General features: G+C 45.1%; 1 protein-coding gene across 6 annotated transcripts in view; it reads left to right on the top strand.

Moving 5' to 3' along the window:
• Window positions 1–1,801: 1,801 nt before the first annotated feature.
• SLC8A3 (solute carrier family 8 member A3) overlaps window positions 1,802–26,244 on the top strand; it is a gene marked incomplete at both ends in the record, with an annotated part of 92,922 nt that continues 68,479 nt past the window's right edge. For all 6 annotated transcript variants that reach the window (XM_084207141.1, XM_084207138.1, XM_084207140.1 and 3 more), the window contains one exon: window positions 1,802–3,567. In XM_084207141.1, the coding sequence (XP_084063267.1) occupies window positions 1,802–3,567 (1,766 nt within the window). The remainder of the gene's footprint in view (window positions 3,568–26,244) is intronic.

Here is a 26,244-nt window from a genome sequence, read left to right as displayed (position 1 = left end):
CCCGCTTTTGGAAATAGGCAAGCAACACAATATGATGATAAAATAGCCATTTGAGATGCATTTATTACTGCTGATAACACAATAATGTTGTCTGGAATATTTACAGTTCAGAGAGGAGGGTGGATCTCCTCAAGTGTTCAGGAGCTAGTTAATCTTTCTGAACTGCTGTCATCTGAAGTTCAGGCATCTTGCTCTAAACTGCCTGACTGGGCACCCTCATGAGACAGCAGAGAGAGGTGTGAAGGGACATAATCCCTTCTGGAGATGTAGGTCTTAAATACATCTTTTGTGTCAGCATGGGATGGGACAGGAAGGATCACTCCCTGGAAATGAGTATCTCTTTCCTCTTACTACAAAAGGAGCTGAGAGACTTGGTTTGACTTGCTGCCCAAGATTTGGGTAGTTACAGTAGGGGAAATGAATCCCAGGCCTGCTCATTTGGCAGTACAAACCTCAATGAAAGTTAGTGGGAGTTAAGGCTTTTGAACCTTCCAAGTGCTGTAGATAATGCCACTATTAAGGTTGATGTTTCCTGTGAGATACTTGCCTGTGTCTGGACTCACAAATGTGATTTGTCAGTTAAGCCTGAGATCAGATTCTTCCAGAGGCCCGTTATGAAGGAAGGAGAATAGCCTGATCCATGATAATGTGAAGGGTTCAGAATCCAATTTTAAGTGGTGCAAGCCCTACAGCAATGTAGTCTGTAAGTAATAGAAGGTATTATTGAGCAGTGATAGGCCAAATCTATGTGCTACATCGATCAGTTCCATTGTTTTTGTATGGTATTTTAGGTTAGAGATTACTTTCATTTTAGAAGATATTTGAAAATATATCAGTTTCTTAGGGGTGCAGAGGGAATGTCAGGGGGTACATGCATTTTGCTGTGTCTTCTGAGTTTTATGAGCACAACTTTTCCTAAATGTGGTATTTTTGTAGGTTTCTGTGACCATTGAAAAGCATGATTATTGATGTAAAATGTGACGGTCCAGATGGCAAAGGAGAGGCTAGTGATAAATGGCCTTTGGCACTTTGCCGAGCTTGAGTCTTCTGCCCTATTTCTGAGTTGATATCTTTACCTTATAACAGAGACTCCCCGTGCCTCAGGGCTTGGGGGACCCTTCTGCAGACTCTGCAGCCTGTTAGGAGGGGCTCTTTGGAGGGATGATTTGGCCACAAATGTATTCCATGACTTATGACTGAATCACGTCCTACAAATGGACTTCATTTGGAGATTGGTCACTGGCCTTAAGTGATACTTTTTGTGTTGCTAGAGTCTGCTTGACTTGTTTTATTCCCTGGATTCTGAGTCAGGGGGGTCCTTAGGTTTGACAGCTTGTGCTGTGTTGAAGTGCTGTGTGCTGGGGATCACCATGGCATCACTAGGTGAGTGGTAGCTGAGCACTCGGTTCTCCTGTTGCACATGATGTAGGTCAGGAATGAGCTATTTTTAAAAAAAAAATATATATAAGCTATTTATAGCTGCGTATATGTGTATATATATATATGTATATATATACACACACACACTTTTCCTCTGAATTACTTTTCTAGCAATTGATCTTCATCTGCAGGGTATGTAAATGCTGCAGTTTGTTAGAGTCCCTGCTAAATACCTTCTTCAAAGTGGCAGAGAGACAGCCCATACATCCCTACCAGTACTCTTCAGTGGTGAGATACTGAAGTGCATTTGGGTAAATGTTGCATCTTCCTTCTCTCTCATGCTTCCCTCCCCCCTCTCTGTTTTGTTTGTTTCAGGTTCTCGGCCTTTTTGGATCTACACAGTGGAAGCTGCATCTTGTGTATGGCGTGGTTAAGCTTGCAGCCTGTCACCTCGGCCTTCCTCCATTTTGGGCTGGTTACTTTTGTGCTGTTTTTGCATGGTTTGCAGGTGGATGCTGGCCTGACGGGAGACTCAACCAGTACAGTACAAAACAGCTCGTGTTCAGGATCTTTTGACTGCAAGGAGGGTGTTATCCTGCCAATATGGTACCCAGAAAACCCATCCCTTGGGGACAAAATTGCCCGTGTTATCGTATACTTTGTAGCACTGATCTACATGTTTCTTGGAGTCTCCATCATTGCAGATCGTTTCATGGCATCTATAGAGGTCATTACATCACAGGAGAAAGAAATAACAATTAAGAAACCCAATGGAGAGACCACAACAACCACCATTCGGATTTGGAATGAGACTGTTTCCAACTTGACCCTCATGGCTCTGGGCTCCTCTGCTCCTGAGATCCTCTTGTCTCTGATAGAAGTTTGTGGGCATGGATTCATAGCTGGAGACCTGGGGCCATCTACAATTGTTGGCAGTGCTGCTTTCAATATGTTTATCATCATTGCCATCTGTGTTTATGTGATCCCTGATGGGGAAACCAGGAAGATAAAACACCTGAGGGTTTTCTTTGTCACAGCTGCATGGAGCATCTTTGCTTACATCTGGTTGTACATGATCCTTGCTGTCTTCTCTCCAGGTGTGGTTCAGGTTTGGGAAGGCCTGCTCACGCTGTTTTTCTTTCCACTGTGTGTCGTTCTGGCTTGGATAGCAGATAGACGTCTGCTTTTCTACAAGTACATGCACAAAAAGTACCGTACTGATAAGCACAGGGGCATTATCATAGAATCAGAAGGTGATCACCCTAAGGGAATTGAGATGGATGGCAAGATGATGAACTCTCACTTTCTAGATGGGAACTTAGTGACTGTGGAGGGGAAGGAGGTGGATGAATCTCGCAAAGAGATGATCCGGATCCTAAAGGACCTGAAGCAAAAGCACCCAGAAAAGGACTTGGATCAGCTGGTGGAGATGGCCAACTACTATGCCTTGTCTCACCAGCAGAAGAGCAGAGCCTTTTATCGCATTCAGGCAACCAGAATGATGACAGGAGCTGGCAATATTCTGAAAAAGCATGCAGCTGAGCAAGCCAAGAGAACCACTAGCTTGCATGAGGTACGGCCAGAAGAACCAGAAGAATTCATCTCCAAAATTTATTTTGACCCATGCTCCTACCAGTGTCTCGAGAACTGTGGTGCCGTTCTCCTGACAGTGGTGCGGAAAGGAGGGGACATGTCCAAGACCATCTATGTGGACTATAAAACAGAGGATGGCTCTGCCAATGCTGGTGCTGACTATGAGTTCACAGAGGGGACTGTTGTCTTGAAATCTGGGGAGACCCAGAAGGAGTTCTCTGTGGGAATTATTGATGATGACATCTTTGAGGAAGATGAGCATTTCTTTGTGCGGCTCAGTAATCTCCGTGTGGTAGAGAGTGAGGAACCTCCAGAGCTCAGTAACTCCCCATACCCAAAGGCCATGTTGGCCTCTCCTTGTGTGGCCACAGTGACTATCCTGGATGATGACCACGCTGGCATCTTCACATTTGAGTGTGACATTATACACGTCAGTGAGAGCATTGGTGTGATGGAAGTCAAAGTCCTAAGGACATCAGGTGCGCGGGGTACAGTCATAGTGCCATTTAGGACAGTAGAAGGAACAGCAAAAGGAGGTGGTGAAGACTTTGAAGACACTTACGGGGAGCTGGAGTTCAAGAATGATGAAACTGTGTAAGTACCCCATTCGTTTCTGTTCTCGGGTCTAGTTATGGTATTTAACCCCACATTTTGAGTCCATTACAGGTGAATGCTGACAAGGGACAGGCTCCTTTCTGCAGCTTTCTATCAGTTTCTCTACTTACTTCTATCAGGCAAGAGCCGACAGCAGGATTTAAGAGCTCAAAGCTCTTGTCCCTTCCCTCTTGGGAATGACAAATTGAGGCTTAGAAATACTGGGGACCAGGGGATAGGAAGAAAATATATCATTCTCTGAGGTCCTGTAATAAAGCTAAGGGTTAATGGAGAGTTAAGGTAGAGAGAGAAGGAAAAAGACGAGGTTTTACTTGGCTGGGCAAATACGGGAAAGCCTCTTTTTGAACACCACACATAGGGAACACAGGACTTTGTTGCAATCCCTAGATTAAAGGTTCATAACAATTATTCCCAGGCATGCAAGAGCTGCTCAGTAGCCCTCAGATTTTTTTTTTCATGAGCAATACTTCATACCTGCGTCCCTAGGCTTGACTGTGCAACTGGCAGGTCTTTGTGGCAGCTAATTCCCAGCACAGACACAGCTGCAAAGCTATTTTGCTGAACCTGAAATCCCTGCAGCCTTTATGACTCTATGGTCTACCTGTATCCCCTACATCACCTTCTCTATGATCACTGTATGTCTGTTCATTTGCTACCTGTGGTTTTCCCCCTTATAAAATACTGTGGCAAATGGCAATTATGGTCTAAAGCATTACAGATCACAGCCTGCCCATGTGGCTCCATGACCCAGTGTTTTCATACAGAATAAAGAAAGGAAGCAGCACCCATCCTATTAATTCAGCTTTTTTTATTGCATACTAAGTAGCTGATGCTAAGCTAGGAAGTAATAAAGACCAGAGAGGCGATAATGTCTAATTGCTCTAAGTGCCTGTTGTAAACAGTAGTGAGGAATGAGAAAAATCCCTTAGTTGAGCAGGGAAAAGGACAGAGGTGTGAGCCTGGTGCTAAAACTCCTAAGTGCCTAGTTCCTTTTGTTAAAACCTAATCACTTGACCTATTGCAAGCAGAATTGTGCAGGCTTGCATCTGACATTAGAGAAAGGAAATATTTGTACCAAACCTCCCAATACTGTGCCCAGAAGAATGTTAAGATATTATATTCTACAAAGTAGGGATGTCCTAATTTGATAGGCCCTTCTGTCTTAGCCCACTAAACAATTTAATCCAGCTAATATCCACAGTCTTGATGCTTGATTATAAGTATATGTTCTTCCTGTTAGAGGAAGAGAAGCTCCTGTTGGCCTCTGGCTTCAGCCACTGTCAGAGCTGGAAGGGGATCAGCTGTCTTAATCTGGCCTTTTTTGGGAAGATGGACCATGCAAGTCAGTCTACTTAAATGAACAGCTGATTTCTGTGAAAAAAGCAAAGAAGAATGTTAGGTTTGTGGTTTCAGTCTCCTGTGAGCAGGCTACCCAAAATACAATGGGCCCTACTTTGCTTTAACCAGGTCTTGAAACAAAGACTTTCCTTGCTTGAAGAAGACCATGAGTGAAAGGCCAGCAGATCTGGGGTACCAGAGAGTACTCTGATCTGTACTCCCTTTCTCTCGTGTGCTGGTTAATGGAAGACTTCTTTTTGTCTTTGAAAACTGTGATAGAAGGTCAGAGCATACCCATACAGTTGCTTCACTTGGGTTAAAACAAATCACTTTCAGCAGAACCTTGTGGCACAGGCTCCAATTTTAAAAAAGGGACTCCAGAAAACAAGTATGTGTAGGTTGCTTAACACTGTAGTTTTTTACCCAGCAATGGCCTAGAACATAGACAAGACATTATTTAAAATGGTGACCACACCTGATGCATTAATGAGACTTTCACTTCTGCATTGGAAGCCTGCTGGGAACAAAGCCCACTAGCCACAATAGCCATGAAGATCATGTGGCTAGCAGATTTTTATTTATTTTGAAGCTGGAATTAGTGTAGTGACTCAACATAGCATTTAATCAAGCTAATAAACCTAACAAGGAGGGAGACCATATCAGCCAGCACATATCTTTATTCACTCCCTACTTACTCCTTTATTATACCTCCAGGAATTATAGGAATGGAGTTTTAGTCTGGAAACGTGGAGGTAATTTTCAGTAATCAGTTTTTGGCCTTTAAATTCAGTGACCACAGGTCGGTTCTGCATTTTGTTATCTCCTCTTTGAGGTCCAGGTTGTAGCAGCTGAAGAAACCTGGAAGCAGTATAGGTGGGTTTAATATTTTCTTCCTTCTCTGCTTTCTAAATCTGAATGCAGAAAAATAATTTAGAGTAAATATTTAGGCTGCAAACAAATTTGAAGTGACTTAGATCTGAATTTTGGACTTCAGACCCATAATGCTGCTATTCCAACGAACAGTTTGCTCAGCCCAGTTTGGGAAGATGGGTGGATAGGGTGTGTGGTACAGTTTAGCTGACCCGGAGGGCAGTGTATGAGTCACAGAATTGCTTGGTACAAGGCTGTCTGAAGACATTGGGTCACCAAATAGCCAGAGCATTGCCTGGTTAAATGTTTGAATCTCTGCCTCTTAGATGCCTTGCCACTGAGGGGGATCCACTACAAAGTATTGACATTCCCTGCACCCTGAAGGGGGAACCAAGAGTTCACCAAGCCCAGTACAGAATAGAGAGGAGAGCAGGGAGACTAAGATGATTGGCAGGCAATGCAAAGGGAGTCAGAAAGCAGCGAGAAATTAACGTGCTCCCCCTTCAGCCTACTGTTTAGATCCTTGCCTAGGAAAAGTGGAATTTGGGCTCTAGTTTCCATGCTGGTGTAAAACTCCTGCACCAGCATGCCCACCTCACTGCCCTAACCTTCTCAGTCTTCTCATGGAGTCACTTTGGTAAGATTTTTTGACTCACGGAGGAGACAAATTATTTAACAGCATCTTGCAAACACATAAGACAGTGCTGAGCTTTGCCGTGGCTATGCATGTATGCTAAGGATTTGCAGAACTGCAGCCACAGAGAAGCACTGATCTGTGTAAACTGAAGGAGACCAAAGCTTTCGTATTGTGCAGCAGCAAGTGATCTGTAAGCAGTCTGTAGGTTGGCCTCCTGAAGTGTAGCAATGGCTAAATTAATCTGAGGGGTATTGGATTACACAGCACCCCTGAGATCAAACTGTAGGAGAAGCGCTGCCACCTACCATATCCTGAGGGCCAAGGATAAGGACTTTCCCTGGAAACTGAACTAAAGGGAGAACAGGTCTTCACTTAGATATAACAAGATAAACTGTCTCAGGGTTATTTTTGAGAGGCTTTCCCTAAAATATATGGGGCCAAGAAAAAGCTGAGTTTATGTGAGCTTTACAGAACAAGAGGGAAATGGGTCCTGCCAGCGGGTCTTGCTTATTGCCTCTGTGATTCTTTCTAGACTAACACAGTCAAAGTTTCCTTACTCACTTTTGGGTGGGAGCACAAGAGAATGCAGGCCAAGGTGAGGGGTATTGAAACAATGCCATTATTACTGAAATATGATTCTATGCAGAATGTGTATGTGTGTATGTATGGGTGTGTTTGAGTGTTGGATAGCTGAAAATCAAGCCATATAATCTTGAATACTGTCATCTGTTGAGAAGGGAATTGATCAAATCTCAAATATTTGATTATGCTGCCTCCTTTTCAATACATATGTTATTTCTGAACTCCTGCCCCAGTGAGGGCCAGATATAACCTAAGCAGCTAAAGTGGAATCCTAGCTCTCTTGTTGACTAAAAGGATCAATCAACCCAAACGCTTTTTTTTTTTTTTTTTTTTTGGCAAGATGACTGAATACTTTTCTTTTAAATGATTTTGTATGGAAATAAATGTTAGGTTCTTGAAGGCATGAAAATGTAGAAGAATGATTGACCCTGCTGCTTTATCATGTCTAAGCAATAAAGAAATCATTAAGAGCCAGAAGCAAAAAATGAATTGAGTTTTAAAGGATTTTCTTTTTACATTAGAAAGAGAACTCCTATCAAGTCATTAAATTTAATTTAAATTTTCTCTGTTTAAATTGTTTCTTCTGTTTAAAACTGTTGAAATTTATATGGAAATTTGTCTGTGTCTTGTTTCAGAAGGTTTGGAAAGATACATAAGTTACCAATTGGAATAATTACCAATACATCTAGATGACCAATAGCTAGTTGATGTGCTAGACAATAATGAAGTTCTGCTGTGGCCCTGTCACTTGCAGCAGCTGTACTGAGTTAAGGCTTAGGCCTAGAGGTCTACTTTGGTAGGTGCCTTTGTTGCTTGCTAAGTTACTTGCAGGACTTGCAGACTAACTAGAATTACAGCTATTTGCCCATAGCCTTTACAGAGTGTTGCCTGTGGGTCAGGAAGGAACTGGCTATTGAGAGATGCTGTGGTGTTGAACTGGTATTCAGTGGGCTGCAAAGCCTCTTTGCCAAGTCACTGTGGCTAAACTTTGGTAGCACATGGAAACCTAGAGTCCCTTATCTATGAGTGTGTTAGGTAGAGCACTTGATATCAGAAGGGCTGTCTACTCGTTTTGTACAGAGACTGCTGGAGACAAACACATTAAGCCTGCCTTGGCAGGCAGTGAGATACTGTTCCTTCCCTTCAGGATTTGGGTAGGACGTTGTGCAAGTTGCATGTTGCCTCTCCTTGTCTGCTTCTCCCCAGAGGATCCCACAGGCTGCTGTGTGCATGGCTACGTCGGCACCATGAGTCACTGTGAGCCTTGGGCTGTCTCCAGGATGTGCTTAGTTTGGTAATGCTGGTTTTCCAAAGGACTGCCATGGCACTGTGCAGTGAAAAATCATTCTCCTGTTGGGGGCTCAGACACTTTCTGGCAGGGGGCTCATGAAATGCATGTCTTTGTGTGCATGTGGTGGCTAGAGGTGGTCCTGTCTGCATCAAGGTCACCTTGGTGCTGTGCCCCGAGGCTGCTGGTCACCATTGCCCCAGGGCTGAGAGCACATGCTGGTGCTGCTGCCCTCTCTCCTGTGTGTTGTGCCACCATTTTTTGGTAGGAAGGTCAGTATCCCTTCCCCTCCTGTCCGCCAGGGCTTGGACACAGACACCCTGAGCCTTAAGCCCTTGCTCACCCGCCTGCTGTGATGGCTGTTGGCTTCTTCCAGCAGATCCGGTCAAGGTGATAGGGGAGAAAAGGGAGTGTTGGTTTTCTGGTTGAAGGATGTCACGCTGAGGTTTACCATCATTAATTGGCCTTCCTTTTTGCCATGCAGCACTTGAAGAAACTGTCAGCCTAATTTTTTTATTTGATCATCTACACAGTCATGGTTGTGTCATTTTGAGGGGAATACTATTATTGATCCTTAGCTGTTTTGCTTGGTATTTTTTTAGTAGGTCTCATAGCACTTTGCAAAAGAGATTGAGAGACAGTAGTCCCATTTTGCAGATGTGGAAAAAATACAGAGAAAGTGACTTCTCTTCCTTCTGGATTACCCAGCAGATCAAAAGCAAAGACACGAATAAAAACTGATTTCCCTGAACTGCTGACCTGTGCTCTATCCAGAGAAGGTCTGTGTGCATCAAGCTTATAGTTTTCCATTACTCAGGACCACATTGAATTTTTGCAGATTCACTGACTTCTCTCCAGCTGTTGAGAGTCAGGATGGTACAGGTGTAGCCAGTAACTGGAATATCTCACTATTCCCCCAAGCTGACAACAGGAGCAGCAGTTTTGGATGTTCATTTTCCTAAATTAAATTTTGGCTACATGACATGGAGGTCTGCTGCATCAGCAGACTTTGCTTTATTTATATCAGCTGTGATGACTCCAATTAATGACCAGGGTAATAACAAAATTATTTTGGTACTTTAGTCTGAAATCTTGTTCAATAGCTGTCATACACCATACACTGACCCTAAGGCTCTGGGTTCTGAGAAGACAGCCTTCAAAAAATTAAGACTTATTAGTGGGATTCCAGGCAATGAGAATTTGTTGTGTGAGGCTGATGCTTTCCTTCTCTCAGAAGGGAATGCTTCCTTCCCATTAGAGCCTATTGAGATTGAATCATCTAAACTTTTCTCTAGTTTGTCTCTATTAGTGGGTAAGCACTCTCTGGCTTTATTTTCCTGCTTCTACACTTAAATTGGAAGTTCTTGATCCCTATTTTAATTCACATTAAGGGAAAACAGTAGCAGACACCCTCCAGTTAGGCAAACTTGCCCCCACTATTTTGCCATTGATAAAGGCTGTGGTATTTGCTTTTTGCTGTGAATTTCTCCAGTCAGTTTTCTTAGCAGTATCTCAGCAGTATTTAATTTAACTGAATTCCTTTACATACATGCACAGATGCTTTAATTTCTTCTACAGTCTGTCCCACTGTGAGGTCTAGGTGATGTGACCTGCAGGGGATTAGTGTAAGGTGTCAGGGGACTGTTTCTGAAATGTCTGTAAAACCAGCCTGCAGAAATGTGAGACCTTGACACCACACTGGGAAGAAGAGAAGCCCTGAGCTGACCTTTACCTTCCCAGATAGTCTTGTTGGCAGGTGTCAGGGGGATATACTTGCCCTCTGTCCATGAAGGACAAACAACATCCTGTCTCAGGGACTGTGACTTCTTGCCCAGAGGCATTATGTGACAGTGTTAAATAGGGGAGGCCTGGGACCCCAGCTCAAAAATGGGGCACGTGGCAGAGATCAGCTCTTCAGCAGCTCCTGGGAAGCCATGGGTTCTTCAAGATGGCCTTTCAAAGGGACATTCTGCAATGCATAGGAGAGGGCAATGATATTCCTAGTTTAGGGCAAACACAGGCAAATTCACCCTGATAAATGACACAACCAAGTTTTGGGTTTAAAAACAAACAAAAGACCAGAACTGATCCAAGATAAAACAAGTTTACTGTGGTTTTGCCTGCTTAACTCATACTGACTCATGCATTACTGAGTGGAGCACCTTTGCAAAATGAGTAATGCTTAGAGGTCATGCTGTTTACACACAGGGTTAGAGGCACAGGTTGTATTTGTTTCCCACATGTAAAGAAGAAGGAGAAAGCACAGTTTGAATGATGCAGCTTCAGGGGGTTAAGAAGAGATTCTGGTGGCAAGCTTGATGGACATCCCATCATATGTGCTGGGAGTTTTTTTTGAAAGCCAGCTATGGGAATGCTACTTATGGCATCATTCTAAAGTGTCTGACTCTGACTTCTAACAAATCAGAGTGGCAGTAGAGTTTGTGTTAAGTATGGGCTTATCCTTCTGTAAATGAGATGAAGAGAACAACGGCATCTAAAGTATCCCCACCCAGAGGTCCTTCAGCATGTTTTGGATGTGATTAAAGAGAAGCAGCTCATGCTGGTGCAAGATGGCAGATGTTTCAAATAAGACCTGATTTACCTGTTGCTAGCAGTGTGATTTGGTTTTTATTTACCTCATGTCTGGAAAAAAGGTGATAAAAGAATTTGCTATGCTAGCTGATTGAAGCACCAGGGACCAAGTTCATCCTCCATTTAGCTTCAGTGAAAACAGCAGATTAAAGCTGGGAGGAATGTGGACTCATACATATTTACAGCTGTCTTAGCAGATGGGCTGTTGACAGATGAGGCCCCTCAAGTCTCTCTCTGCCTGGGTGCCAGCATGTATTGCTGAGAGCATTTCAGCTGAAGTTAGTCCTGGTGTTGAGCAGGCACTGGCTGCTTCCTGGGTCAGACCCTTTAGGTGGATTGTGCTGGAAGGGCAGTGAGATGGAAGTCTGAATATCAGATAGGACCAGTTCTTCCTGCCTGGCTTTGCAGGAACTGTCCTTTGGAGGCCAGTGGAGACATCTGCTGAGGTGCCACAAAGCTTGAGCAGCTTCATGTGGAGCATGGTGCAGCCCCAGATCTGGACTGCAGTAACTGTAAACCCTCCTCTGGGCAGCACATTCCTGGCAGCCTCTGCTTATCCTGCCTGTCTCCTTCCCCATCCTCATGTGGAGACCTTCTGGATGTTAAAAGCAGACCAGGACTTGATGCTTTACTCCATGTGAGCAAAAGCCATGGCTCTGTTCTCCTACTCCTTTTGTTAAATGGTGGGAAGATGTCCTTTGGTGTTTCCAGGTGCTGGGGAAGAAAGAGACTTCTCTGTTCACCTCTCCAAAGAGTTTCCAGGAGTGGTTTCTCCTGCCTGTACTGTGGCTGTTTGGCTGAGTGTGTCATTGATGGTTTATCTCCTGCTGCACCCCTTTAGTGCTCTATGTAAAAGTATGTTGTTAAAGTGAAATGGGTTAGGAATTACTTTCTGTGCTTCTGTTTTTCTTTCCATGAGATCAGCAAGCCAAATGTGTCCTGCCCTCAGAAAAACACCTGAGCACTGTGCTGCTTTGCTTTTATCCTTAAAAAAAAAAAAAAAAAGGGTGATAAAACTATCAATATTTAATATAGAAATTTTGCTCCACTTATCTGTGCTTTACCTGTCTTCCCTCCTGGGTTGGTCCCTCCTTTACCTCATCTGCTTGAGAGTTTTGGTTTAATACTGCAATACTGCTATCTCCTGTTTCCCTCAGTAAAGACAACTAGATCACAATGCTATTCAGGAAGGATGTGCTGGAACCAGTGTATTGGCTTTGCAAAATACCAATGCTCTGTTTTCTAAGACATCATAAATGGTTACTTTTGGGGTAGGTGGGCTTTGTGGTGGGCTCTGGTAGGTCGCAGTAGTTTTCTCATTCTGTGTTATAACTGGGAAGAGGAAACGTGTGAATTGGCAGTTTTCCCCAGATGTGTCCATTTAGTTAACACCATCAGTGGTGGGCAGGACTCTGAATAATGCAGAAGCACAGTGAGCTGACTGTGTATGAGCAACAACTGCTTGCCTAGTAGCTGGGCTCCCAGGGTTTCTTCAGCTGGATCCTGCAGACCAGTACCTGAAAGCTGTGGCAGGGTGGAGGAGCCTGGCTACTGCTGATGTGAGAGGCTGTAGCACTAGGAAAGAATGAGGAGCTGAGCACATTATCTGAGTGGCATGGTGCCTGTCCTATTGCAAAGTCTTAATTTTCTATGATTAGCAAATTCTTGACATAATTGTCTTTCTTGCTCTTTTTGTGGCCTGAGAAGTGGAGCAGTGCTAGACATGGTCTGTGGGAGTCAGAGCTGATGGCAGCTTCAGTAGGTCATTAGACTTTGTGGTGGGCAGCTGGTGCTGGCTTTCCCTTGAGGTACTGGAAAAAAAAAAGTCAGAGGCCTCATTAACCCGTCCTTTATATGGTATGGGGCAGCAAAAAACCAGCATAACAGATGTGACATCCCCCCTGGCTTGACAGTAAGCTGTAGACAGCAGTGGCTGAGCAGGAGAGGAGTGCAGAGTGGTTTCCTTGGAGCACAGTGCCCAGGAGAGAGGGTAGGTAAAGAGCAAAGGATTTGCTGCTTGGAGTGCTGGGAGAGCATCAGTAAGTGACAGGTGGGTTTTTTCTTCTCTAAGCTCTGTAGAAGGAGAGTAGTAGAACCCCTCTGTGTTCCTGTGCAGTGCTTTTGGCCGTCCAGGAAGCCAAATGCATCACCTGGAGGAGGTGAGGTGCCATGGTGCAGAGGCAGCCGGGCAGCTGGGTTTGCAAGCCTGGTGCTGCAGCTCTCCTGGAAAGATCTGGTTCATGATGGAAAAAACTCAGTGAGTCCAGACTAAAATGAAGAGCAAAGTCCAAGGATGAAATAGGCCTGGGTGCCCAGGCAATGGAAGCATGGCCAGCCTCAGGGGAAAAAGCTGCTTTGTGCTGGGGTCACTCTGTCTGGCTCTGAGGGACCAGGGTGGTCATTCACAGCTCTGGGGCATTTGAAGGCAGGACAAATGGATGAGCAGGCTGAAGAAGGACCCTTTCCAGCCTGTGCTGTATTGACTGGAATCCTGAATGCCCTAGCCTGAGACAAGGCCAAATGCCTCTGGAGACAGCTTTTGGAGCCTTTCTGAAAAAGGCTGAGATTCCCTCGTACACGTAGTCTGACATGTCATACCTCATGTGGCGCCGTGTTTCCTGTCCCCACTCTGGGAATGGAGCCCAGCAGTTGCCTGGGCAGGGAATGATGACTGCCGTTGGCAAGGGATTTCTCCCTTGTGGTGTAGGGCTGTCCTGGTGGCAGGCAAAAGAGTTTCTCAGGGCTGTGAGGTTGTGGAGGAGAGGAGCAAGTATGCAGCATCAACAAACTTCTGCTAAGGGTACCTTTCTTTCAATTTGACGGGGGGAGATGATTTTTTTAAAGTGAATTGCTGTATAAGGTAATGGCTTGCTCCCTGGAGAGAACATCTAATGGAATGAAAGGGTATCTCTATCTTGTTTTGGGCGGTGAGAGCTTCCTCGAACCGCTGCCCAGAATACTTGTGAGACACCCTATAATTCAATTAGAAGTACCCTCCAGGGAGCATATAATTATATCATATCTATGAAACATAATGACAGCCCCCTCATATCACATGGTGAGCAACTGTCTGCTGCTGCCCAGAACCTTTCACCGGTAAGGAACTAATCTGCTTAGCACAGATTGAACTCGGTGGTGTACAGTACTTACCCAAATGCTTCTGAAGGGAATCCCTGCCAGCAGAATAAACCTGTTAGCAGCACGTGAGCATCGCTGCGCCCGCATTTCTCTCCCCAGCCTTCAGGCTACTCCAGCCAGGGCTGCTCACCTCCACCTTTGCCATCTTCTCTAAAGCTTCTTGGTAATTTTAAAGTTTGGGAAGTTTTCTTTATGCCTTTAAACATGTATTTTTGCCCCTTTTTGTGTAGTAATAGCCAGCGATACAGTGTGCGCTGCAGGATCCATAATAGGCAGTGTCTTACCCTTCTGCTGATAGTTTGTAAGATTTTAATACAAGTTGGGATGTTCTGGGAAGATGAGCAATTGTACTACCAGTTGAAATGAGTTTCCCTGGTGTGCACCGCAGCATTGCAGCATCTCAAAAGATTTTAGACTAGAAGTGAGGAACCCTGACCACCACGTAGAGGACTTCTGTGGGACACTGTAATTCCAATTAACTCTCACAAGAGGCATCAGCTTCAATCTGCAGAAAAGTGTAGAGGGAGAGCAGGGTGGGGTGTTGGTGTGACTTTCGAGTACCCAAAGAAATCCTGTGGAGGAATTTCCTGACCCACAGTAGAAGTCAGCTGGGAAACAGCATTGTCTGCCTTCTGACTGAAGAATACCCCTAGTCCAGAGAGGACTGACAATGCTCTGCCAAGATTGGGCTGTAGTTAGTTCAGCAGCCTCAGATGGCTCTCACAGAAAGCTCATCCACCCACGTGAGTAAACTCTTCTACCTGTCACAGGATTGTAGTTGCTGTAGGTACTGTTGAGTTGCTGTCTGTCAGCCTTCAAGTGTCTTTTTGTCCTCAGATCCCAGAGCTCTGAGTGAGCTGGACACCTCTGGAATATGAGACAAGGACCTTTGAGAGAAGATGGAGACAGTGGATGAGTGAGGTTTCCTCCCATTATGAAGCAGGAGAACATCATGCTGAACTTGAAGGATCTGTGTCCCAGTGTGTGCCCTGGCATTTTGGGGGTGAATCACCAAAGGTGGAGCTGAGTTTTTTTAGATAGCACTAGGATGCAGCATCTTTTTTAGGAAGGAATTCTTCACAGAAATGATGGTTGGATAGTGGAAAGGACAGGGAGGTGCTGGTGTAGTCACCACCCCTGGAGGTGTTTAAGGAAAGGCCAGTGGAGCTCAGTGTTCTGGTCTGGGTGACAAGGTGATGTTTGGTCACAGCTTGGACTCAATGCATCTCAGAGGTATTTTCCAACCTAATTGATTCTGTGATCTCTGTGTGATTCTGTCCTTGGGGACAGTTCCATGGGGAGTCATTGGCCATCAGGGTGTGTCCCAGGCTCAGCAGAGCTCTGCTGTTAATTGCTAAGTAATCTGGGAAAAGGCAGGTAGAGAGCATCATGGTTGGAATGTGAAATGGATGAGAGTTCCTTGCTAAGAACCATGGGGCTTTGGTCTTCTCCTTTAATGTGGGGCTGGGTTTCCTTCTGCAAGGCCAGCACTTCGACCAGGGCTCCTTGGTCAGTGGGAATGTCTTGGAGATGAGTTCATCTCCTATTTTCTTCTCTACTAACTGGTAGGAAAGGAAATTTCAGTCTTGCTGAGGCAAGACAAGGGAAGGAGGAGCTGATCTCTGCTCATTCTGTTGTCTCTACTCTCCCACCCTAGAAAAAAATCTAGCACTGTGGAGCCTACCTGCTTCTACTACCTACTGCCAGTGAATGCTTCAGCAAACTGGGAGGGCATCTGCCCTTTTTCAGGCAGCTCAGGTGTTGAGCATGGCTTGAAGTGAAGGGAAAACCAAGATTCTTCCCCATGTTTACCTTCTTCTTGGCATCTAGGTATCTGTAATGATGATCCCCAACTCTAAACACTGCAGCAAAGCAAGAGTTTTGGCATGAAAGAAAACGCTGAATCATTGCATTAATCCTGGTGGCTCTTGAGCACCATTTCCTTTTCCAGAACAGGAGACTTAGACAAACACCTGAGACAGGCTCCCACTGGCTGCATCTGACTTGTGTTTTCACCACAGCTCTGGAGTAATGCTCACTGTTCATGTGCATTTGTTGGCTTTCTGTTCCTGGGGGAAACTCCTTTTACCAGCTGGCTCACGCTTCACTTGGCCCTAGGAGCAGTTTCATGCTTTTTCTGTAACAAGGAGGTGGGACAGTAGCATGGTCAAGGTTATCTGACCTCCTGTAGGCAGAACACTGAGAGGCCCTGAGGAATATTGAGGTAACATTATTTGGTTACCCTGCGCAGTTTCTCACAGCAATTAAAGATATTTTGTGGCTTTATTTCTCTTTTTGTGTGGAGGGAATCCAAAATTACTCAACAAATTGAGCAGCAGAATCATTTTGTCTGCTGAGAAAAAGTGAGTGCTCATAGGCATGCTGTGTTTGGCAGCCAGTGGTCCTGTGAGGTGCCATAGGGGAGAGGGTTATCAGGACCAGGAGGTACCTGGGCAGGTTTGGGGGGTGGCATGGTCAGCAGTAGCGTGCCTGTTCTACGAGGAGGGGTGTGCTCCTCTTGGGGAGCATGCAGTGAGCCAGGTGTGAGTGCCTGGCTGCTGAGCGCCCTTCAGTGCTGGATGGGTGACTGGAGAGTTTGTGTGCTGCTCACTTGAAAACACAGGCTCTGGAGAGCAGAGTGGTTGACACGGCTGGGATTCAGGGATTAGAATCCAGACATTGTCTTCATTAGGAATACAGATCTGCTGCAAAACTCGCAGGCTTCATTCCTACATGGGCGCCAGGCGCTGGGGAAAAAGCCTCCCTGGGGTACTTCTGCTGCCATGTCCAGATGGGGCACATTGATCCTCTTGGGAACAGTGATGGGTTGGTGGGCTTTGTGGCATGCTGTGGCACTGCTGACCCTGGCTCCCGCAGCCCTCTCCAAGGAGCCCGCTTGGGTCTGAATGTCAGCTATTGCTGCAAGGCTCCTGCAGGGATGTAGCGTCTCACCAGAGCCCTGCTGTTTAAAGCATCAACCTCTTGCTAACCTCTTAGCAGCTGTGGAAGTGTTGATCTGTTTCTGCCTTTTTGCAGCAACTGGGCACACCATTCCCTCATCTCACATGCATGTCACGTTTTTTGTGCACAGAAGGTGATGCCACTGTTTTCTCTGCTCATGCTGCCTGTACTGTCCGAATAGGAACTTGTTACCAGATTCTGGTGAGCGCCTCTGCGAACTGTGGAGACTGAAGTCCCATCCATAAAGGTGGCAGGGTCTTCCAGCCTGTTTGTTAGCTGATGTCAGGGTGTGTGATGTGGGTACATGCCCATCTCAGCTTATGCCCTTATTCACTCAGTCCTTTCACCAGAGACTGTCTGGGTTCTTTAGCGACTTTAAATTGCCTTTAGCCTTGACTAAACTGAGAACCTACAAGAAAAAGCTTTTTTACAGTGAAAACCTGCTGGGAGTGGATGTATGCTAGATTGTGCTCTTTCCAGCTGCAGAAGGTGACTGGGAACAGTCAGCATGAGTTTACTGTAGCAGATCGTGCCTGACTAACCTGATGGCTTTCTGTGGTGAGATGCCTGAGATGGTGGCCATGGAGGGAGCAGTGGGTGACATTTATCTTGGCTTCTGGGTTTTGATGTGTTCTCCTACAGCATCGTTATAGCCAGACCGGGAAGATACTGCCTTGATAGGTGATACAAGATGGATTAACAGGCTCTCTGGTCTATCAGACTGAAAAGGTAGTGGTCAGTGCTGTGAGGTTGAATGGGTAGCCAGTTCCTAATCACAGCCTTGAGAAGCCAGCATATATGAAGTGGATGGTTCAGCATCCTAATCCATGCCAGGGATGATAGGGTCACATGCAGCCCTGTCTTGGTGAGCCCATATGCACTGTGGTCCAAGGGGAAGGTTGGTATGCTGGAGTGTGGGTTGCTGGCCAAAGGGACCTTAGTGTACAGCAGAAAGGGACCAATGGGCCTTGGGAAGTTGGGAGAGAGAAATGCAGATCTTGTACCTGGGATGAGGTCAGCCATTGCCCTGGTGCAGGCTGTGGGCTGGCTGGCTGGGAATGGCTCTGCAGGGAAGGAGCTGTGCTGCAGGGAGAAACTGCTTGGTTCATGCAGTTTAAAATAAATCAAGATTGAAGCAGTGCATTGATTTATCAGCAACATATAATTAACCAGCAATCAGTGAACTATATAAGGATCAATATCAGTGATGCAGGAAAGAAACCACAGTGCTGGACACGTATGCAGTGCTGGTGTTCAGCTACAAATTTCCAAGGGTCCTTCTCTAACTGACTCCCAGAAGTTAGGCTCACATACAGTTATGTGCTTCCCTGGCGTTCCTGTCTCAATGGCAATTGGTGCCTAGGGTGAGCTCCATGAGACCCCGGTGGTCCCTGAGGACATCAGTCAGCAGCACAGCATGTCTTAAATATTAGCCAGAGTTGTCACTGCTACTGACTTGGGATCTTGCAGGCAGTGGCAGAGGTTTATTCCCTCTGCCACTGCCTGCAAAAGATGGAAGCAGCTCTGGCCCTCATTGGGATGTCAATGGAAGGTCTCCCTGCGCTGCCCACCTTCTCCCCTTGTCTAGGGAATGTTCAGGCAAAGCTGGTAAGCTTGAATTTCCCACCCAATGCCTATTTTGTGATTTTTTTTCCCATCTGAAGTAGGTGAGTGCTCTTCGATGCTGACCAGCTGAGGTGGTGATTACTAGACATGTAGCAGAGCTGGGGAGAGCACAGCTCTGCAGTAGAGCTTCTATCCCAGTCTGGCCAAGTGTACTTCTTGCTGAACCTCTGGGAATTATTAGATAATGTTCCTTTCCATGATACATGTATTATGTACTCACCGTGTGGTATTGATTTTCCATCTGCCTAGGTGTACACAGCCATTGTTGGCTGCTGGAACTAGCTGAGGACATGGTGGAACATCCTCTCCAGGTGATCTGTTGCTTTGACCTCCAGGTCTAAATTTTGACTGTGTATCACACATTGAAATTGTGGGGCAGAAATAAGTTCCCCTGGTCTACGCCCTGTGTGATACTGGTTGGAGACCAGAAGTGGCAACCCCAGTGCAAGTTTCTCTTCCAGACACTGGTGGAGTAGCAGATTAGGCAGAAAAGGATAAAAAGCAGGAGAAGCTTTCCAAAAATAATAGTCAAAAAAAAAAAAAAGGGCTAAAGACAAGCAGGGGAGAAGCACCATCTTCTTGGTATCTCAGATAATATGTATTTCATGTGAAGTACACAACAGCCAGCCTGGCTGTCTTTGAACCCTGATGTCTGGTTGTTTTTTTTTTTTCCCTGTTAACATTTAATTTAAATAGAGTAGTCCTCTGAGGGCCTGAGCTCAAGCATCTCAAATGTAGTAGAAAGACTCCTACAGTTAGAGCGGGTGGAGGGACTTGCATTAACCGTCTCTTTGCTGGTATTTGCTGTTTTGCTGGCAGGTTACTTCCATGTCATTTGGACTTGATCGGTTGGAAGAGCACAAACCATGCAGTCATGACAGCTTATTTAAAGCTTCCTTTCTCAGGCAGTCCAGGTGTCTCTAGATGGCTGTGTGCCATGAGGACATGTCAGTAAATAGCCATGAAATTGGGCTATTTACATGAGATTTTAACTAAGGTCTGCCAGGACTGGAGTGCAAGTAGGAACTGAAATATTTAAGTCCCCTATGGAGTGGAAGGACTTTATTTTCCTAGCTGAAAGGGTATGGAAATTTCACAGGCCCAGAAGACCAGTCTGTGAAATATTCTTTGAGAACCTCAGTTTTTAGAAGTGTTTCTTTGTGAAAAATGGAATAAAAGGGCAGTTCATACTCTTTTGGCTGCATAGCATTTTTGTTCCTTGTGGTGACTTGGAAGCACAATAGGAAGCTATGAGAAAATGCAGTAATTCCTACTATTAGGGTTTTTTCTTGCAATTGTTTCTGTTCTCCCTGGATTTCAGTCAGAGCAGAAATTTGGCTTTTCCCTTGGCTTTCTTAACCTGGATGAAGATTGGGAAATTTTCTCTCAAGCAGCTGTGGCTACACAGTTGTTACATGCTTGTTATTGAGAGGGTTAAATCTCAGTGATTTGTGTTGAAAATGTGACATAAGAGATTAAATCTAGAATCCCATTTTGCTGGCTTACTGATAACAGGATCTTATCAGCCTGCCACTCTTATTTGATTACTAACACTTGCTACTGCAGAAACTGAGAAGGAGAAATGGGAAGTGGCTATTGATTGGCAATCAATAGGGACTGAGGTGCTTTCATCAGCCCCAGGGAAGGTGGCACATTCACCTGCTAATTGCAGCCTGCAAATCCCAGGGGGCATGCTCTGGCATGGCATTGCAGCATGTTGTACTACCAGACCAATGCTTTAAGGGATCAGTCTTGAAATTAGTACTTTTTGGCACTGGGCCTGTGTAAGCTGTGCCATGCAGTGATAGAGCCACCCACGCTTCAGCCTAAGGTTAGGAGTATTGACTGAATTCATCAAACATGCCCTGAGAGGATGCAGAACAACCGGATATTGTACAATGGGGCTGACTGTGATTATTGCTTGAATACTGATTTTTCATTAAACAATAGGGGCTTTTGCTGTTGGGAATAGGACCAAGCCTCCATTTTGCTTCATAGAAGCCAGATGAAGTTTCATAATCCTTTTCCTCCTTTTTTTTCTCTGTGTATGCGTCTATATCTATCTTTTATCTCTTCTTCTCTACACCTCTATTTCTCAATCCAATCAGTGTTTTACCTCCAAGTGCACCTCTGCTTCATATGTTTTTTAATGTCCTTGGAGAAAGAAGTCTGGATTGGCAAGTAATGCAAATATAAGAAAAGGTGGGGACCATCCTACATAATGGTGGTGTGACCTCCAGTAAGTGAGCTTTAGGGTTTTACAAAGGGCAGTCTTTCACAGAGCCTCCGTGTGTTCAGCACGCTGTGGTGGATACAGACTGGGCCACAGGTGGTCTCTAGCTCCTGATGACTGTGAGCCAAAATACAGAGGTGAAGCCATCTCATTCCCTTCTGCTCATTCCTGAATTAGACTTGATGCTGGACAGGACCAAAGTACCTCATGCCATTGCTGTTATCCATACAGACCATGGAGTGCTGCACTCTGACACAGGACCGCTGCAAACAAGGACATTGCCAGGCCCAGATAAATGGTTTTTAATGTAAGCAGGATGGACGTTTGATGGCACTTCTGGAATCACCCAGGGATCATAACTTACTTTGATGAGAAACACAGACTTAGGACACAGCTTATTTCTGACACAGAAGTTCATGAACATGCTGTGTTGTTGCAACCACTCCTGCTTTGCTTCTCCTCAGTCTGCCTCTGCACTGTTAGCATGACTTTCATTCTGCAGTAAACTGCATGGAGCTGAGCATGGCTATGCTGTGCCCCACTGACCCACCTTGGCAGGCTGCCTGAAGTGAGAGCTGGGGCAGGAGGCTTGTTTAGGAGATCTGCAGGGCTGCACCTCAGTCCAGTGGCCTTCTGAGTGCAGTTGTCCAGGATGAGGATGTGGCATGTCCAATGAAAGGTGCTTCTGTGTGAGCCTTCCCTGGGATGGAAAGCTCCCTTTGTCTTGCTCAGTCTCCATTTAAACTCAAGAGGGGCGGTTTAAAAAAAATCTAGTTAAGAGAGTATCCCATTTGCTTTAGTGAGTCCTAAAAGTCAATAATGCCAAGCAGAACATTAATACTGCCCCCAGTGTGTGTCATTATAAAATGATGTTTAATGACATAATTATAAACTGTTTATCTGATAATGAAATGTACTCTGTGTCTTCTACATGCAGAGGTTTATATGTGAAACATCTTGTTGGATTTTTGCAATCTGCTGTACTCTCACTAAATTAATTATCCTGATTCTGCCATGTGCAGCTGAATTGACCTGTGCCTAATTCTCTCTTAATTTTTACTGAGCCAGTGGTGTACATCAAAAGAGGCTCCCTTCACATTAGGAGAGTTTCACCGGTGTAAACCAGGCAAAATAAAATAAGGAGTTTGTCCCTCATATAGGAGTTGTCAGCCTTTCTCAATTTTTGCTGCCTTCAAAATATTCCAGGGGAATTTACAAGCCCCTTTAGAAACATCTGACTTTGTCTTATGGAGTACAGCAATCTTGTTTTTTCCAGTAACCTTTTGTGAATCCCTCAGGAGCAGTCCGCAGCCTGCCATCAAAATGGCAGGCTGAAAGCCACTGCTCGAAGCCTTTTAGGCAAAAATTCCCTTCCAAGTCAATGGCTGTGTATTATACCATTCACTGTCCATTAGCACTTCACTGTGGAGGGTGAAACAGTTAACTTCGGAGCTATTTTAGCTGCAAAACTTTGGTGGCCTAAATAAGCCTGCAGCAGTTCTCTCATTATGTGCTGTTATATTTAATTTCTTGTATGTTGTGTAAGAGGAGTGTACTAAGCTCTTTTCTCATTAGGGACTCTGGGAAGTTTGTTCTGTAGAACATAGAGATGCGCTGTACTGAGCAGTATTGCACTGACTGATAGATTATGGTTTCATGGGATTTAAATAATGAGACGTGGCTGCATTGTTGATGTCTGCACTGTGTGTGTAGAGTAAGAATTGCTTTTGGGAAAGCAACTCTCTCATGCCATGGGACAAAAAAAGTAATTCTGCCATTGCAGTGTTCTTCTTGATATTGCCCCTTAATTTGGTTGATGTACTTAGGTGTGCCAGAACCTGTGCTAAGGCCACAGGCTCAAGCTTCATTTTCCATGGCAAAATCAAATCATGCTTTTAAATGGGGATTTTTTTTTTTTCAAATGGTTGTGTACAGACATCTTTCTCTTGATTTACTGTTGCAATCAAGAACCAAGTGCTTATCCTGTCACTACAAAATAATAAAATAACATTCAAATGATAGCAATAGGCTGGTATTTAGAAACGTTCTGTGCTGACCAGAGCTGGTGGGGTAGAGCATGACTGCAGTGGTTAATAGCTATTTAAGCACCATCTAGCTGTGTTGGTACCAACTGTGTATTTGGAATGGTAGAGCACAGGCTATGGTGATGCTGCTCTTCAGGAAGCATGTGGTGGCTCTGTAGAGGTGGTGATATGACCAGAAACGGTGGAAAATTTTGAAAAGAAATGAAACCACAGTGTGATGGTTCTGGTGTCTGGATTGGTGGCTATACCATGAGCACAGTCAGACTCAGTCTGTCAAAATCCGGCTGAACTAGTTCTAGTTTTATTGACTGAGGCTTTGTCTGCAGACATTAGTTAAAGTCTGTTAACTCCTTGTGTGGGTGAGCTCATTCCCAGGACCTTACTCTAGCTTAATTGCCTTTACAAGAAGATTAAGTTAAACTGAACTGAGCTCATGTTACTTCAGAGCATGAGCATCAACACAGGGCTTTCTAATGCCTTAACTTCCCATTCGTAATTAATTCAGCCTAATTTTCCAGAGCATCCCCAGATAGATGAGGCCTTCCCAGTGTTGCTAGATTATATTTTTCTTACATGGTGTTGGAAGCATGTGTATCTCCTCATGCTAAACACAGAAGATGGAGATAAAACACAGGGTGTGGTAGGTCCCAATTTCTCAAAGAAAGCAGCAAAGACCACTTGGAACTGCTGTCTAGGACAGTGCCATTATACTGGGGCACACAGTAGCACCCCCAAGCTCTGGCAAGAGTGGAGCTGCATGACAGTGCTGGCTGTGGAGCAGCTGGTAAAAGCACAGCTTGGATTTTGGATTTCAGGCTGACCCAGGTTGGTTGCACTGTACTCTCAACACCCACCCCTTGCTGATAAAAAGAAATCACCTTTATTATGGCTTAATTTACCATAACTGAGTAGACTAGGATTAGATTAGACAACATTTCTGTTGGGATTTTTTCTCTGTGGTGATGCAGCTGAGCATCTTTACTCATTCTGGCCATGTTTAAGAGTCTTATATGATGTGCCTCTAAGGGGAGTAGTTGAGGAAGAATCTCTTCTCGCTTACTAGTAAGTCCTTGCAGCAGAATGGTAAAGGGGTGTATCTAGTCCAGCCCAAGAGTAAGTTTTGCAATTAACTTAAAGACTGCCGTGGTGGTTTGACTGGCCAGACTTGGGAAGCTGGGAGCACTTACAGGGCAGCTAAGGCAGCTGCAAGTAGGAAAGTCTGTTTTAATCTGTTGCTAAAATGCCTGTGGCTACTTTAGGTCTGTCCAGCTGATTCCCTTTTTCAACTACTGCTGTATAACATAAGATGGGGGAAACTCTGGTCTTCTGGACCTGCCTGTGATTCACTGTGCAGCTGTGGGCAAGCTGTGGGATTACTGCTCTGTGCCTCAGTTCCCCCACATGGAAATGGGGGTAGTGTAGCAGACCTTACATTTTCTAATGCTGCAGTATCATGGAAAGTGTGTTGTTCCTGGTCATTGCTTCCTTCACTGCTCTGCCTAGGATTCAGCATCTCTGCCCTAAGAGCAAACATGTAAGAACCATCAGAGTGATTTTGAGGAAGACTGGAACTGACTCAGAAGACCCATGGGTAGGGATAAAGCTAAAGGCATCTGTCCTGCACTGGGTGCTGGTATGGCAGGACGCTGGCTTCAGCAGAGCACAGTGTAGGGTTAAGTCCTTACGTCTATCCAGTGGCATGGACTGCAGTCAGGGGAATACAGAACTAAATTCATGTCAGACAATGCATCTTCAGTGTCATGGCCCCCACTGAACTGAGCATCTCTTAGTTCTGAGGAACTAATATGTTTTTCAACTAAGTTCCTTGAACTGCACATTAGCTCACAGCTTAGCATCTTTTAGTGGTAATGGAGAAAACTATTCACTTGGCATTGGGCTGAATGGTGGCAGGGTGGCAACTTGAAGCCTTGGGAAAGACCCTGAAAGGTTTGGTATGAGTTCCCTTGTGGTAGAGAGGTGTTCTGCTCCAGCTTGCTGGAGAAAGGATGGTCCCTGAGATCTGCCCCTTCCCCATGAGATGCTGGGAAACTGGTGGGGAATGGTACACTGACTCCTCCAGGCTTGGTAGCTGCCCTCATGCTGTGGTAGTGGGCTTTTCCCACTGGACATGGGCTCCCTGCCTGTGGCACAATGGTTGGCATGATGTTGACTGCATGCTGTGGTATGCTTCCTGACCTGTGCTGCACACAGGGAAACAGGCAACATGATGGATACCAGACTTAAAAAAATAGTATCTGTTCCCTTCTTTTATCAATTTCTCAGCTTTGAAGTTTTCCAAGGCCTGGTCTTCTCTGTGTGAATTGCTTCTGTTTGTGCGAGCAGCATGGGTAAACTATTCCGGTCCTCCACAACCAGGATAGCTGTGGAAAAACAGACTGCAATGTCTTCTGGCTTGTCTGTCAACACCAGGCTTTCCTCTATAATTACAAGGTGATTATTACCAGGGGAGGCAGACAAGGTCGTGTCTGACTCTCAGATCCTAGGCTGGGTTTGCAGAAGTAACAGTTAAAAGTAAATAAAAAAATTGAAGTCTTTTGACAATTCATTCAATCTTGTTGCATATGGGAGCCATTGCAGGGGAAAACCCAAATGTGCAAATAAATACCAGCAACAGCAGCAACAACAAAAAAATTACAGAGTCCCTCTAACACTGACCATGCTCTGGGTAGCTCTAACTACCCAGCTCTGGTGTCCCCCTCTAACACTCTGGTATTTAAAGCATCAAATTAGCAAAGCCACGCAGTTACGAAGGAGACCACTGGTCATCTCTGAGCCTGATGCCTGTGACTTGCTGGCAGTGTTTGCAAGGTCACCCATTTCCTATCTTTGCCACCCTGAAGCCTGACATAGCAGGGAGCATCTACCATCCATTTCCCCCTGCCAGAGAGTGACAGGAAAGGTGCACTGGGAAGATGAGAAGCATTACTGGTGGCAGCATAGCTGTGCTGAATTGTTGCCTATTGTGTGGGGAGCGGAGATTTGCTTTTGGGATGTTGGACTCACTCTAAGTCATCCATCTCTTTCTTTTACAGGTGAAGTGAAGAGCTTTGCATGGAGGAAAGAACTAGTCAGCTAGAGCTAGAGAGCATAGAAAGCTTTAAGAGCACTTATTGAAAATTAGGTCTGAAAATCACCTCCTCTTTTATTTACTCTTATCTTTTTGGTTGTTGCTTTTGTCTAGTTAACAGTACCAAGTAAGTCAGTGTTGGAAGGGGTTATGGTATTACTGTGATGGACTTTCCAAGCTACTGCCTGTTCCCTCTTGTTCTCTTGAAATGCAGTGCTCCTGGAGTGAAGTTGCGCTTGTATCTTGAGATCTTTGGGA

The sequence above is a fragment of the Fringilla coelebs genome, assembly GCF_963513975.1.
Source record: "Fringilla coelebs genome assembly, chromosome: 6".
Classification (NCBI taxonomy): Eukaryota; Metazoa; Chordata; class Aves; order Passeriformes; family Fringillidae; genus Fringilla; species Fringilla coelebs.
This window is presented reverse-complemented; position numbering and strand designations above follow the sequence as displayed.